At 57.6% G+C, this 13974-nt stretch overlaps 3 protein-coding genes across 3 annotated transcripts; all 3 read left to right on the forward strand.

Moving 5' to 3' along the window:
- Window positions 1-570: 570 nt before the first annotated feature.
- On the forward strand, window positions 571-3702 carry DICSQDRAFT_136232 (amp dependent CoA ligase). The gene is made up of 14 exons (XM_007365336.1): window positions 571-870; window positions 969-1023; window positions 1090-1104; window positions 1171-1197; window positions 1379-1397; window positions 1457-1486; window positions 1556-1865; window positions 1931-2057; window positions 2115-2129; window positions 2184-2230; window positions 2289-2368; window positions 2431-2796; window positions 2877-3186; window positions 3319-3702. Exons 1-14 carry the CDS (start codon window positions 706-708, stop codon window positions 3490-3492), a joined length of 1740 nt encoding a protein of 579 aa, XP_007365398.1. The 5' UTR covers window positions 571-705; the 3' UTR covers window positions 3493-3702.
- Window positions 3703-4411: 709 nt separating this feature from the next.
- DICSQDRAFT_105354 (amp dependent CoA ligase) lies at window positions 4412-7397 on the forward strand. Its single transcript, XM_007365337.1, has 14 exons — window positions 4412-4785; window positions 4869-4923; window positions 4997-5011; window positions 5099-5125; window positions 5185-5203; window positions 5265-5294; window positions 5384-5820; window positions 5890-5904; window positions 5969-6015; window positions 6070-6149; window positions 6204-6237; window positions 6302-6727; window positions 6818-7033; window positions 7125-7397. Exons 1-14 carry the CDS (start codon window positions 4600-4602, stop codon window positions 7299-7301), a joined length of 1764 nt encoding a protein of 587 aa, XP_007365399.1. The 5' UTR covers window positions 4412-4599; the 3' UTR covers window positions 7302-7397.
- Window positions 7398-10600: 3203 nt separating this feature from the next.
- DICSQDRAFT_59500 (GroES-like protein) lies at window positions 10601-12353 on the forward strand (the record flags this gene model as incomplete). The annotated part of the gene is made up of 9 exons (XM_007365338.1): window positions 10601-10707; window positions 10823-10830; window positions 10891-10999; window positions 11055-11129; window positions 11194-11278; window positions 11335-11419; window positions 11470-11604; window positions 11711-12019; window positions 12070-12353. 9 exons carry the CDS (start codon window positions 10601-10603, stop codon window positions 12351-12353), a joined length of 1197 nt encoding a protein of 398 aa, XP_007365400.1.
- Between the last annotated feature and the right edge of the window lie 1621 nt (window positions 12354-13974).

Here is a 13974-nt window from a genome sequence, read left to right on the forward strand (position 1 = left end):
TGCACTTCTCAGAGCACCAGGCAGATATGTATGTACCTTATCAGCGCTCAGGACCCCGCTTGCGTGTGTGGGGAACGGCGCATTGGGATCGATCGGGCTGCGGGGTATGGACAGTAGTGCGCTCATCGAGATCCTATTTCTGCAATGCTTGGTTCCGAGCTCGAGGTTCATCTGACCTTTCAAGTTGAAGTTTCAACTGACCTTCATCGGACTGGCAACGCGGTAGGTGCTTCAGGTATTACCTTCCGCTCGCAGCCTTGGATCTTCTAAAAAGGCACAGGGGTGATCTTCACCCAACGCCTCTGTCTGTTCTGTTCATATCAGCTCGTCGCTGCGTTCTCCGGTGTGCCTCTCGACCTCCAGTCACAACTTGATTGCACGACGGCAGCGAGGTGGTCATGTGAGTTGCGTGTCTGAGACTGAGGCTGCGGCTGAAATGGCCCGTGGGACGGGTGGCCGTCCGCGAAGTGCACCGGCTGTTGTCGTCGTGCCGTATGCCGTTACATAGCAGTCGATCCCCCGCACCATATATGTGTTTGGATGCCCCATGACCTCGAGCCCCGCTTCGACTGCATCCAACCCCTCTTCCTGTGTACTCCCTGCCAGCTGTAGCGCGAAGAGGGCGGCGGCTCGATTTCCAAACTCCCTACAGTTTACCAACAGCCCTACGACCCGGGCCCTAGAAACCCCAGATTAGAAATTGCGATGCCAGAAATCCATGCGGACGGCGAGCCTCTTCCCGTCATACCCGACAACGTTACTATTCCCCAGTTCATCCTCGACGTCCATCATCCTGCACGGCCGGTCCCAACGAAGGCGCAGCCATGGTGCATTGACGAGCTATCCGGGCGCGAGGTCTTTTCGGACGAGGTGAGTGTTGGTCCTGTCTTATACCTTAGAGCACGTGCAGCAGCGTGGCGAGGACAAGAGGGCAGCAGAGCTGAGCGCGCATCCTTATCATACACCAGCTGCGGGCGCGGACGTTTGGGCTCGCGAACGCGCTGAAGCTGCGTTGGAACATCGGTACGTTTCTCACCGATCCACGGAGTACACACCGATGGTCTGACGTGCATCGCACTCGCTCCTCAGGTGATAATGATGTTGGTACGCCATGACGCGATTCTGCTGTCAGGATCTGCGACGGTTGACACAGTGCGCTCGATCTCGCAGTCTGTATCTTTGGTCCGAATCATATCGGTACGTTCGTCAACGCTCAATCTCCAATGCGACCGCGGTGCGTCAGCGCGGACTTGAGGCGGGCCCGGACATACACAGATGTGCCTCCAACCATGTCCGAGGTGCAACGCAAGTTCGCGTGGATTCGCTTGGGGGGAGGCATATCGCACTATTGGAATGGACGCTGACGGCAATATTGCAGATTACCCTGTGGCAATTTGGTATGCATCGACCTCGCATCTCCGGTGATACAACCTGATCGCGCCACCGCGTTTTGCAGGGCCGTACACAGATTGGGTGCTATTGTGTCGTACGTTTCTCCAACAACTCCGACCGCCGCTCATCGCCATTGATCTCACACACGCCCCGATCCACACAGAGGCGCGAATCCCGCCTATACCGCGGAGGAGCTCGAGTACCAGCTTGGTGTGACGAAGGCGCGCGTCCTGATCTCGCACGCAGGCTCGTTGCCGGTCGCGCTCGCCGCCGCGGACAAGGCCGGCGTGCCGTTCGACCGTGTCGTGGTGTTCGATGAGGTTCCTGGGGCGAAGAATGTCACGGTGCACCAGCTCGTCGACGAGGGCCTGTCGCAGCCGCAGGCGTTCATCGAGCCGAGACTTGCTCCTGGTGAGGGCCGGAAGAAGCTGGCGTTCTTGAGCTTCAGCAGCGGGACGACTGGTCGGCCGAAGGTGACCTTCAACTTCTCGTCACTCATACAGGTTTGCTGAGGGGGCGCCGATGTGTTGCGGTTTAGGCGGTCATGATACCCCACTATGCGGTACTCGCGAACGTGATTCAGATAGCGCATTATGTCGGTGCTAATGATAAGAAGCGGACAAATGAGCTGCAGCGGTACCCGCCAGGGAGCAAGGTTCTCGCACGTAAGTCTTGTTATATATATGTATAGAAGTGTTCGACTGACGCGGATGCGATGCTAGTGTTACCATTTTACCGTACGTGAATATCGTCTGCAACCGAGCATTCTTCGTCAATCGCGGCTTCTCCAGATATATATGGGCTCGTTGTCGTTCTGCACTTCCACTTGTTTGTCGGGGTGAGCGAAAGCCTCGTCGTTACATCCAGGATATACCCCGTACTGACCGGTCCTGCAGACCACCCTGGTCATTCCCCAGAAGTTCGATTTTGAGAGGATGCTCGACAGCATCCAGCGGTTCCGCGTCACGCATCTCTGGTAATATCTCTTTCCTCTCTCGCGTGCGCCGTCGGCGTCGTGTCGTGCTCACTCACCCGCAGCCTCGTCCCGCCCATGGTCGTGCTGCTCTGCAAGCACCCGGCAGTGAAGAAGTATGACCTGAGCTCGGTGCGCATGCTCATGAGCGGCGCGGCGCCCCTCAGCTCCGAGCTCACGAACCAGCTCGCCGCGCTCCTGCCGGACTGCTGGATCGGCCAGGCGTACGGCATGACCGAGACGTGCACGGCGGTCACGTTCCCGCCCAACGACCGCCGCCTCGGCTCGCCGGGCAGCGGGGGCGTCCTCCTCCCGGGGTGCGTCGCGCGCGTCGTGAAGCCGGACGGGTCGCTCGCGGGCATTGGGGAGCGCGGGGAGCTGGTCATCACCGGGCCGAGCATCACGCTGGGGTACCTGAACAACGCGGAGGCGTGAGTCCGTTCCTCCCTCCTGCCTCGTGTTCGCTTGGGGGCGTGCTAGAGCGAGAGGGCTCACTGCGTGGATCGCGCAGGACCGCGGAGACGTTCCTCGACGGCTGGGTGCGCACGGGGGACGAGGTCTACTTCAACGAGCGCAAGGAGATCTTCGTCGTCGACCGCATCAAGGAGCTCATCAAGGTCCGCGGGTTCCAGGTGCCCCCCGCGGAGCTCGAGGGCCACCTGCTCGGCCATCCGGACGTCGGCGACGTCTGTGTCGTCGGCGTCCCCGATGAGTATTCTGGGGAGCTGCCGCTCGCGTTCGTCGTGCCGAGCGCGAACGCGCTCGCGAGGATCAAGCAGGACAGGCTGGTGGAGCAGCGGACGAAGGACGCGATCATCAAGGTGAGTGCGGGCGCGAAATGCGCTTCGAATTGCGTTTGCTGACGGCCTGTTGTCTTGTCGCCGCGCCTTGTCCATCGTCGTGTTCTGCCATCGCTCCGCGCGGGGTGTACGCTGGATCTGGCAACGCGACAGCACGTGGCGGAGCACAAAGTGAACTACAAGCACCTCGCGGCGGTAGAGTTCATCGACGCGATCCCAAAGAACCCGAGCGGGAAGCTGCTCCGGCGGTTCTTGCGCGACCGCGCGCGAAAGCTGAAGGAGAGCGGCAGGCTCGTACTTCCGACCCGCGGGAAGGCAAAGCTCTGAAATTCGAGGGTGCCTTCGTGGCGGTGAGCGTCGTCCCAGTGTGCGAGTGCGCCTCCCTTGTCGGGAGAGTCGCTTACATACCTGCTCGACCGTAGTAGTATTATTAGACCCTTTCCGACTGTGGTCCACAAGTCCGAGATCGTGCGCATATAGCAGCATCTAGACATCTTGTCATCGTTACACTATCGTGCCTGCAACGGGTCTGATAAGCACACACACGGGAATGCTGACGTTCGACCGCGGAACGAGCCGAAAAGCCAGCCAGCTCTGTGCGTCGGAACTTCCTATGCCTCTGCTGTATGCCCTATAGCGGCGTGGTTTTGGGGTCTGAGCAATAAACCGCTACACAGGGGTTACCGATCGGAGGTTGTGGCCGAGGGCTTTAAGTATGTGTAGTATGGTACTTGCCATGACGGTGGCGTATTGAGCGTACGTATGCGGGGGTGGCTGAGGGTTTTGATGGCTTGCTTTCCCGGAGAATCGGTTGAAGCGTTGCATATGACCAGCGTCCCTGGAACGATGAACGGCATCCGGGGTGTTGGGATCTTGAACGCTGAGCAGACAAAGGCGACCTAGATACACACAGCTGCGCCCGAATCGTGAGACTCGCACAAGTACGAACGATAGCTTCGGACAGGCGTTCAAGGACTGCTGGATGTCGACGTCGGACGCTCGCCGGCTTCCGGCTGTCTGAGTCGACCGGCGGGGTCCTGCAGCACTGTCGACTCGGTCTTCGTAGTGGGTAGCATCAGATGCCGACGCATGCGCATAACCGGAAATTAGGATCGCACCCCGCGTGACCGCCGGAGCGGCAGCCAGGCCTGCAGAACTCGTCGTCGGGCGGACCCACGCTCCTTGGCGGTTGCAGCGGACTACTTATAACGATCGTGCTAGTGCCCGCTGGTGAGACCACCCCCTCGTTCGACTTTCTACGCGCTTTGCCTGCGAACGCGACCGCCCGCGGTGTTAGAAAGACAGAAACCAAACGACGCACCTCGAATTCTCGGACCTTCGGTGTTCCTCGAGCCGTATCATCCGCACCCCAACACCTCTCCTAAGGACTTGACCCACTTACTACCCGCTTGACTTGGACTCGACGAACCCGACATGACGACGCAGAACATCCCGACGATCTACGGCGTCGGCGGCCCGGTCGCGCGCATCCCGGACGACGTGACGATCCCGCAATTCTTCTTCGACCAGCACCACGAGCTCAACGGAGAGGCGCTGCACTTGCGCCAGCCGACGTACTTCATCGACGACGCGACCGGGAGGCATGTAACAGGGGACGAGGTGAGTGCCTCCTATCGCGCGCGGCGCGTCCGAGTGCGCTCGGGATCGTGCGGGGTTGCGCTGATAACGCGGACTGCTGCTAGGTCCGCGCGCGCGTGCTCGGGCTGGCGAACGCGCTGCACATACGGTGGAACATCGGTGAGCCAGCTTTCGTGATCAGGAGGAGGCGGATGCGCTGACTGGGCGGTGATACGATGCCGTGGGCTTGCAGGAGACGGTGACGTCGGTGAGTGTCCGCGTGCCCAGACGCCCTCAATATCGCGTCGTTCGCGGGGATTACGCTGGTGCTGACGGGGTTTCCGCTCTTACCTAGTCTGTATCTATGGTCCAAACCATGTCGGTGAGCTCGCTTTGCTCCTTTGCAGCCCGGTACTGGTTCCTCTGACGGCTAGCTGGCAGACTACTCGACTGTAATCTGGTACGCTCGGCGCGCTGGGCCTCTTGACGTGTATCGCTGAACAGATGTTGTCGCCGTGCAGGGCTACCCATCGGGTCGGGGGCATCGTCACGTAAGTCTTCTCCCCGTCTCGCCCTCGACCTCGACTGAACCCAATCTCCCTTCCTCGGCTCTGCTGCTTGGCCATCTTACCCAACCCAGCGGTGCCAACCCCGCCTACACCGCCGAGGAGCTCGTCTACCAGATCCAGACCGCCAAAGCGACCGTCCTCTTCGTGCACCCCGACGCGCTCCCGGTCGGCCTCGAGGCCGCGCGCGCAACGGGCATCCGCGACGACCGCATCGTCGTCTTCGACGCCGTCCCGGGCGACAATCACCTCACCGTCACCGACCTCGTCAAGGAGGGCCTCCTCCAGCCAAAGCGCTACGTGGAGCCGCGGCTGAAGCCGGGCGAGGGCCGGACGAAGATCGCGCTGCTCTGCTTCTCGAGCGGGACGACGGGGCGCGCGAAGGCGGTCATGATCCCGCACTACGCGGTGATCGCGAACTGCATCCAGATGAAGCAGTACGCGAACACGCGGGACGCGCCGTATCCGAACGAGAAGAAACTGTATCGCTCGGGTGACGTCGCCATCGCAGGTGGGTGTGCTTTTGGTGGTCCTGAGCTGTGTCGGTTTGTTGACTGTGTGCCGTCTCGTCGTGGATCAGTGCTGCCGTTCTATCGTGCGTATATAGCCTTGGGGGATGCCTGGCTGAGATGTAGAAGACTTACCAACATCGGACGCAGATATATACGGCGTCGTCGTCAACCTGCATTACTATTTGTTCTGCGGGGTATGTTTCCTGATTGCATCCCATCGGCATATGCACTCATATACGTCTGCATAGATGACGCTCGTCCTCGTACAGAAATTCAACTTTGAGAACATGCTCAAAAGTGTCCAGCGTTACAAGATCGGGCACATGACGTGAGTCCCTGCAGTGCCCAGGCTGTCTCCGTTCTGACTCAATTCGTGCTGCAGCCTCGTCCCGCCCATGGTCGTCCTCCTCTGCAAGGTACGCTAGCCGCCCCCTCGTCACGAGTCCCAGCCTCAGACAGCGCGCTCTCTCCTTTTTCCAGCACCCAGCCGTGAAGAACTACGACCTGAGCAGCGTCAAGCTGCTCACCTGCGGCGCCGCCCCGCTCTCCGCCGAGCTCACCCACCAAGTCGCGAAGCTCCTCCCGCACGCGCACATCGGGCAGGGGTACGGCATGACCGAGACCTGCACCACCGTCTCCTTCCCGCAGCTCGACATGCGCATCGGCACGCCCGGCTCGGCGGGTCGCCTCATCCCGGGCACCGCCGTCCGCATCCTCAAGGCGGACGGCTCGTGGGGCGGTGTTGGGGAGACGGGCCAGCTCGTGGTGAGCGCCCCGAGCGTGACCATCGGCTACCTGAACAACGAGGAGGCGACGCGGGAGACGTTCAAGGACGGGTGGGTGTACACGGGCGACGAGGGGTACGTGAACGAGAAGAAGGAGCTGTTCATCATCGACCGGATCAAGGTGCGTCTCTCTGCGCTGGGCTGTCCGCAAGCGGTCGTGGACACCGGACGCACACGAGGCTGACATGGGGATTTGGCTTGGGGAACGCAGGAGCTGATCAAGGTGCGCGGGTTCCAAGTCGCGCCTGCGGAGCTGGAGGGCCACCTGCTCGACCACCCGGACGTCGCGGACGTGTGCGTCGTCGCGGCGCCCGACGACTACAGCGGCGAGCTGCCGTTCGCGTTCGTCGCGCTGCACGAGCGCGTGCGCGCGCAGGTCGCGGCGGACCCGCGGGAGGCGGAGCGCGTCCGCCAGAGCATTCTCAAGGTGCGTTTCGCCCTCTCTTTGCCTTCGTCTTCGTCTTCTCCGTTCCGTGTTCCCTGCGCGAGTGCTGAATGGACGACGGCGGGGGGCGCAGCACGTCGCGGACCACAAGACGCAGTACAAGTGGCTGGCGGGCGTCGAGTTCATCGACGTCGTGCCGAAGAACCCGAGCGGGAAGCTGCTGCGGCGCGTGCTCCGGGACCGGCTGAAGGAGGGCTTGCAGGCGGGCAGGATCAAGCTCGTCCAGCCGAAGGAGCGGGCTAAGCTCTGAGGTGGTGGCCTGGTGTTGCAGGACGAGGAGTAGAGTATGTGTATATAGAGTTTGGAGTATTGCAATCGGAATCATGGGCATCGACCTAGTGTCGACTCGTACGAGTGGGCCGAGCGTGAGGGTATGACATCTGATCCTATGTTGTACACGGTTAGTATGACGGGGGTGTTACGTGGCCGCGTAAGTGCTTCAACAACGCCGAGCGACACTGATGAGCATGAAATGCGCTCCGAGTGGCCAAGTAGTCGTGCCTTCGTGCCTCAGTCCCTCCCTCTTCGTCGCCATCGGCGCAGCGAAGTCCTATGGACGAGGTGAGAGGTGAGTCCCTTCACTTTCGGATGAATATCGGGCCCTGGATTCTCCAGAAGCCATGAACATGTTCGCTACAGTGATTTGCAGAAATTCCTGCAGGTCGGCGCGCACGTGTGGGCAAGGCTCGGGACGCACATTCTCTGCACCTATATACGTTTGGATCGGATAGAGTGCAGGAGCAATATTGTAGACGCATTCATTGCCTTTGAATCCCTTTGAATCCGAAGCAGCCATGGAGATGCCAACTCCGTCTCAACGGATAGCATATGTGGTAGCCGCCCGGGAACAAACATCGACAAGCAGCTCGCGACGCAGCGTTTGTGCAAACTAGTCTTGAACTACTGTAACTCTTTCCATTCCCTTGACAGGTCCCGCACGGAGCAGCCACTGAGTGTCCGGCTAACACTGCTATGAGCGACTCTCTTACGCAGGCTGCTTTGGTGCGTATAGAGGGTTGCAGCAGGAAACCAACTTCTGATCAGTATAACGTCAGGTCATTGATGGTGTCGGGCAGGCACAAGGTGGGCCACCATCTGCCGTCGGGCTTGACATGTCTCCTTCGCTCGGATCCCCTCTGAACGATGTTCGTATGCTTTTAAAGAAGCGCTTAGAAGAGCTACTCGAGAATGAGCAAGAAACCGTCCTCGAGAAGATGGACTTGCTGTATCGCTGGAACAGCACCTTCACCATCACGCAGCTCCCGAACGAGATCCTCTTACTCATCTTCATCTGCTTCAGCGAAGGGCTTGTATGGTCAGACGATGAACGTGAGAACCTGCCGCGTTCCCAACTGGCAAAGACTGGTTGGATGGAGCTGATGCTCGTATGCCGTCGTTGGCGCGATGTGGCGCTCGCGACGCCGTTGCTTTGGCGGACGATGAACGTGGGCACGACGACAGACTGGTTCAAGCTAGCCCTGACGCGGTCTTCCCTCGCCTCAATCGAGGTCTCCTTCACATCCCATGACGTGTCGGAGGAGCAGGTCTTCCTTTTGAAACCTCACCTCCATCGTCTCCGGCGTATCTGCTTTCCCCTGGCGCCCATATCGGCTCACATCTTCTCCACAATGGAGGACAACACTTCCTATCCCGCCTTGGAAGCTATGGAATTTTATAAGACCGGGATCCATTTGCAAGTATCTGGGGACCTGCGCATTACTACCAAGCACTTTCCTCATCTCCAAGTGTTATCCCTCACCCGCGCTGTCATGCCCGAGGACATATCGGTGTACGCCCGACTCCGGAAGCTGCGTCTGTGGGATTGTCCCTGCAGGTTTTCTCTCAACACGTTCGTGCAGCTTTTGGCCAGTAGTCCAAATCTCGAATCCCTCGAACTTGATGAGATCCTCGGGCAGCTCGACGACGATGGCCACGGTGACCGTACAAGCGGTCAACCTGCGCATCTTCTACCGTCTCTTCGTTCCCTAAGGCTCGACCACCATTGTCTGTTGCATTCCGCACGCTTCTTGTCCCGTATTCTTCTCCCTCCGACCGCATCGCTATCCATCCGCACGCTAGGAGACATCGAACAGGGCTATACTCTGAGGTCCTTCCTGCCTTCGAATCCCCGCGATTTACTACCTGGATTAGCCTCCGTGACGCGAGCAACACTCTTCATCACGGGTGGGGAAATGTCCCTTCACGGTTGGACTGCCCAGAAACGGGTCGTCTTACAGGCCAGCATACATCCACTCGACGACGAGGACGGTTGGGAAGCACCACTGTCGGAAGGCCTGGACGATCTCCTCAAGATACTCTGCCCTGCGTCGCTGACGCATCTCACCATCAACGGAAAATCTGTCGTGGCCGATCCGGCAGAATGGGCAACGCTCTTCTCATCCCTCCCCACGCTAGCGTGGCTGCAAATTGGTGCCGACGATAATGCTTTTGTTGGGCTCTTGATGGCCTCAAGAAGGAGAAAGAGGTCTACGGACGAACCGATCGCGTGTTCAAGGCTCCGGCGCCTCGCGGTGAAGGGCGACTGGTTCATATACCACAACCTGGATATATTCTGCGACACCCTTGTCGAGTGTCTTCAGTATCGTGCCCGCCGAGGCAGCCGGCTGAGGGTGTTGCAAGCACAGCTTATCTATCATGAGTCTGTTGAGTGGGAGAATGCGGAGGCGGAAGCGTTGTTCAGGAGACAACATCTGCCTCGGCTGCAAAGGCTTGTTGCTGAGGTCAGATGGGTAGTGGGGCCACGGTCTTGATCCACGCCCGATTTATTCTATGGACCATCATTTTGTTGCGTTCAGAAATGCCTAGAGATGCTTCCTCACTGAGTGAGGGCTCTCCCGCTTGTCCGAATTTGAGTCTGATCAAGGTCGTGGTCCAGAATCATGGTGCAGGGGTTCCACGGCCATGATGTCGCAGAACGCCGTGTGCGTCGTGCGACATGAGTAGGCTATATCGGGTATAAGATCTGAGGGAGAGCACGGTGCGTTGCATGTCGTCTCCGTTTGGTTTCATTCTCTTGACGACATATCTTCCGCTTTCACTTTCTCGGTCGTCCTCCCGATGCACATGATCATTCTCATAAGAGACTAAAGGCTCTCGTTTATGCTACATACCGTTTGCTGACGTGTACCGCGATCGTTTTCAAGCGCTGCTATCATGATCATTCCGTTATACCACATATGACCAGACATGTGCTCAGCTTGGTCAGGCCCTCAAGAGCTAGCCAAGGCTACATTGGACCTCACGTGCATTTGAAGCGCGGCGTCGGTCGCCCGTTAGCTTCAACGAGCCCCTTACTTCGCTGGCGGAGGCCCGTGGAGGCTCGGTGTGCGGGCTGAAGGTCTTGCGCTCGACCGGGAAGACGAACATGTCCGAGTGCCGGGTTTGACCTGGGGTCAGGTCAGGGGTTCGATACATATGACCCAAGATCAGGTACGTATGCCGTACCGCCGTTGTTCCTCAGAGTGCACCTCGTCAGTATAAATATAAACGTAGTGCATCACAGAAACGAAACCGAGCAACTAGGTGAAGATGAGGGCCATACGTTACTACGGACCTGGAGACGTACGCCTTGACGAGATACCCGAGCCTCGGGTCGGGGATCGTCAGGTGAAGATAAAGGCATTCACTTTCTGCTTGTGATACAGTGAATCGCTACTCATCCATTGAGCACTACAGGTCGCCTGGTAAGCTTCAGTCCAGATGAGCTTTGTGGCCACTGACAACTCATTGGTGATCCGCCAACTACTGTAGGAACGGCAGTGAGTATCTTCTCCCGGCGATACATTTTTGGTAGACTGACTGATCACTTCTCGTCGCAGTCTGCGGGTCCGATCTGCACGCTTGGGATGCCCTCCTTCCTGTCACCCCAACCCACACAGAACCCCATGTCGTCACGGGCGAGACACTGCCCATAGTCATGGGTCATGAGTATGTGCGACAGCAGTGATGGGCCTTGTCTCGAATTGATCCTTTGTCGCGATAGGATGTCCGGTACGATCGTCGAGGTCGGCTCCCAGGTGAACACATCCCGGTTGAAGGCTGGGGTGAATGTGGTCGTGTATGTCTACCATAACTTGCACGTGAACATCTCCCGGATCGAATCAGCTCACGTCGTGTCGCAGAGAGCCAATCCTAGCATGCAGGAAAGCAGCGTGTTCACCTTGCCAGGAGGGTACGCGGAACGTTTGCCCTCATATTACATTCATTGTAAGTCATTCGCAAGGCCGAACACCCTCTCATAACGTAAATAACATGGGAAATAGGGCTTGGGCGGTGGCGGTGGCGGTCTCTCGGAATACATCGCCGTTGACGAGGATCTCGTCCAGGTTCTGCCGGATGGAGTACCCTGTAAGTACGTCACATACTATTCACACATAGCCATCTCACAGCAAATTCAGTGGAATTTGGAGCCTTGATGGAGCCTTTGGCTGTTTCCTGGCATGCGGTCAAGAGATCGGGTATTAAAGCCGGAGACAAGGTGCTCATTCTTGGTGGCGGTCCAGTGAGTCGGACTTTTGTTGTCGTTTTGAAGCGTTTTGCTGACTTGCACCCGAGGTCGGTCTGCTCGTTCTGAGGGTCGCACGGTACAGTTCCCAGGATCGCCCGCCCGAGGTTTTGTTGACACGTTAAGTTTCAGAGTATTTGGTGCGTCGTGGATCGCACTATCCGAGCCCGCCTTGAAAAGGCGCGAGCTGGCGACGTCCCAAGGCGCCGATGTTGTTTACGACCCCACCTCTCCCGGTCTCGACGTAGTGGAGGCCGTGCGCGAAGCGACAGGAACCCGCCGGGGCGCTGACATCGTTTTTGACTGCGCTGGCACCCAACGCACATTGGACGCCGCGTTCCAGGCCGTTCGTCCGCGAGGAAGTGTGGTGAACGTGGCCATATGGGACCATAAACCCCTGCTCGATATAGGTGCAATCACCCTCAAGGAGATCACTTTCACGGGTGAGCTTTGACTCGAATCTTAGCGGAGCGTCTTTATTAACACATCGTAGGCGTTATTTCGTTCGATCGCGTTCATAACGACATGTTGAAGGCTGTAGCGGAGGGAAAGTTCAACGGGATTGAGAATATCATCACGCGACGGATCGGTTTGGAAGACTTCGTCGAGAAGGGTATCAAGGCGTTGGTGAACGAGAAGGATGAGCAAGGTGAGTCCTACAACGTCTCTTCTGGGAAGGGTTCGCCTACCGTACTCATCGGGATCCTCGACGAAACACTACAGTCAAGATATTGGTTTATCCTGGTGCCGGGGGATCTGCATAGACCTGGAATCTAACAGAAATGCTCGTCCCGGGCCAGTAGTGTTTTCTCATGCTCATGCCGGTCAGATTTGAAGAGCTCCTACACTGTACAGTAGTTATCACCCGTCGAAATTATTGGCGTTCATCGAACAAAGGGTCCGAATCATGCTCACGTCGGCTAGTTGGTCCAAATGAGACTCGAACCCGCCGCCGCCGAGCCAGCGCCTATGATGCCATGCATGGGGTTGGGCGTCGACGTTCCTGACCACCACGACGCACGGCGTTACCTTGAGGCTGCGTCTGTAGCTATATCTCGTCCTACTCTGTCTGTGATGACTTCACCGTGAATCTGGATGCGACTGCGACCAACATAATGTCACCGCGAACTGAGCAGGACGGGAACACTGTCTTGTTCAGCATCGAGACGTCGCTCAATCACTTGACCCACTAGCCAGTATGTTTTATTCCGCACAATCCCGCGTGCTGAGTGCAAGAGACCGTCTGCTGATGAACCTCAAATTGCATCTGGAATCATTAGATGCAGAGGATCACGCGAGAATATATGTCGAAACTGTTGTCGCGGTCATAGTGGGATCGTTTGGGTGGACTGGTCCAGCACGTGTGCGGCCGAAGCGTGGACGGAATCTCTTAATAGGTAAAACCACCGCACCCATGAGAGTCAAAATTTCCGGCGAGAATATTGCCGAGACATGTGGTAAGAGCGTGCCCGTGGGTGAAGGTCAGCTGCTTCTTTCCTATTTATAATACAAAAGCAAGGACTTACAGGAAACGCGTCCTCATTGTCTTCAACTCTGACATGCTCTAGGAGTATTGAATATGTCTCTCATCTATGCTGACGGGCAGATGCCTCACGTTCCCGAAGATCTCACGATCTCGCAATTCATCTTGGACGGACGACATCCTACACGTCCTTCCTGGGTTTGGGAGCATCCCAAGGCATGGCTCATTGAGGAGGCAACTGGCCGTGAGATTGGTAAGGAAGAGGTACGCGTCGAAATTAAGAATTTACAACAAGTGAACGATCCGACACCGTGTCTTCACGCAGGTACAGAGGCGGGTATATGCTCTCGCAAACGCTCTCAAGATGCGCTGGAACATAGGTTCGTCCCACGCCACCGACTCATCTTGACTCGTACTGCATGCTGAGATGAAGCGTTTTGCAGGCGAAGACGATGTGGGTAGGTAGAAGCCAATCCGGACAAAAGCGCGTGCATTGATTTGCATGTTAGTGTGCATCTTTAGCCACAACCACGTTGGTATGTATCAAGCAACCGCTTGACTCATTTCGATGGCCTGCTCACCAGCAGAAAGATTATATTGTTGTAGTTTGGTGCGCCTCGAGTAAGCGACTTGAGGGTGCTCAGCGCAACTGATGTAGAGCATACCTGGTACAGGGCGGTACATGTGTTAGGAGGCACTGTCTCGTGAGTACAACTATTATGGATCCCTGTGGAAATATGAGTGAGGAGTCTTGCGGCAGTACGGCAAACCCGACATACACAGCAGAGGAGCTGTCTTACCAGCTCAGTCTGACGAAGGCACGCCTGGTCATCGCCGACCTATCCACGCTCCCGGTAGCGTCGGAAGGAGTTCGTGCTTCAGGAATATCGCCAGGCTGCCTCATATCCTTTGACC

The sequence above is a fragment of the Dichomitus squalens genome (assembly GCF_000275845.1).
Source record: "Dichomitus squalens LYAD-421 SS1 unplaced genomic scaffold DICSQscaffold_12, whole genome shotgun sequence".
Lineage (NCBI taxonomy): Eukaryota > Fungi > Basidiomycota > Agaricomycetes > Polyporales > Polyporaceae > Dichomitus > Dichomitus squalens.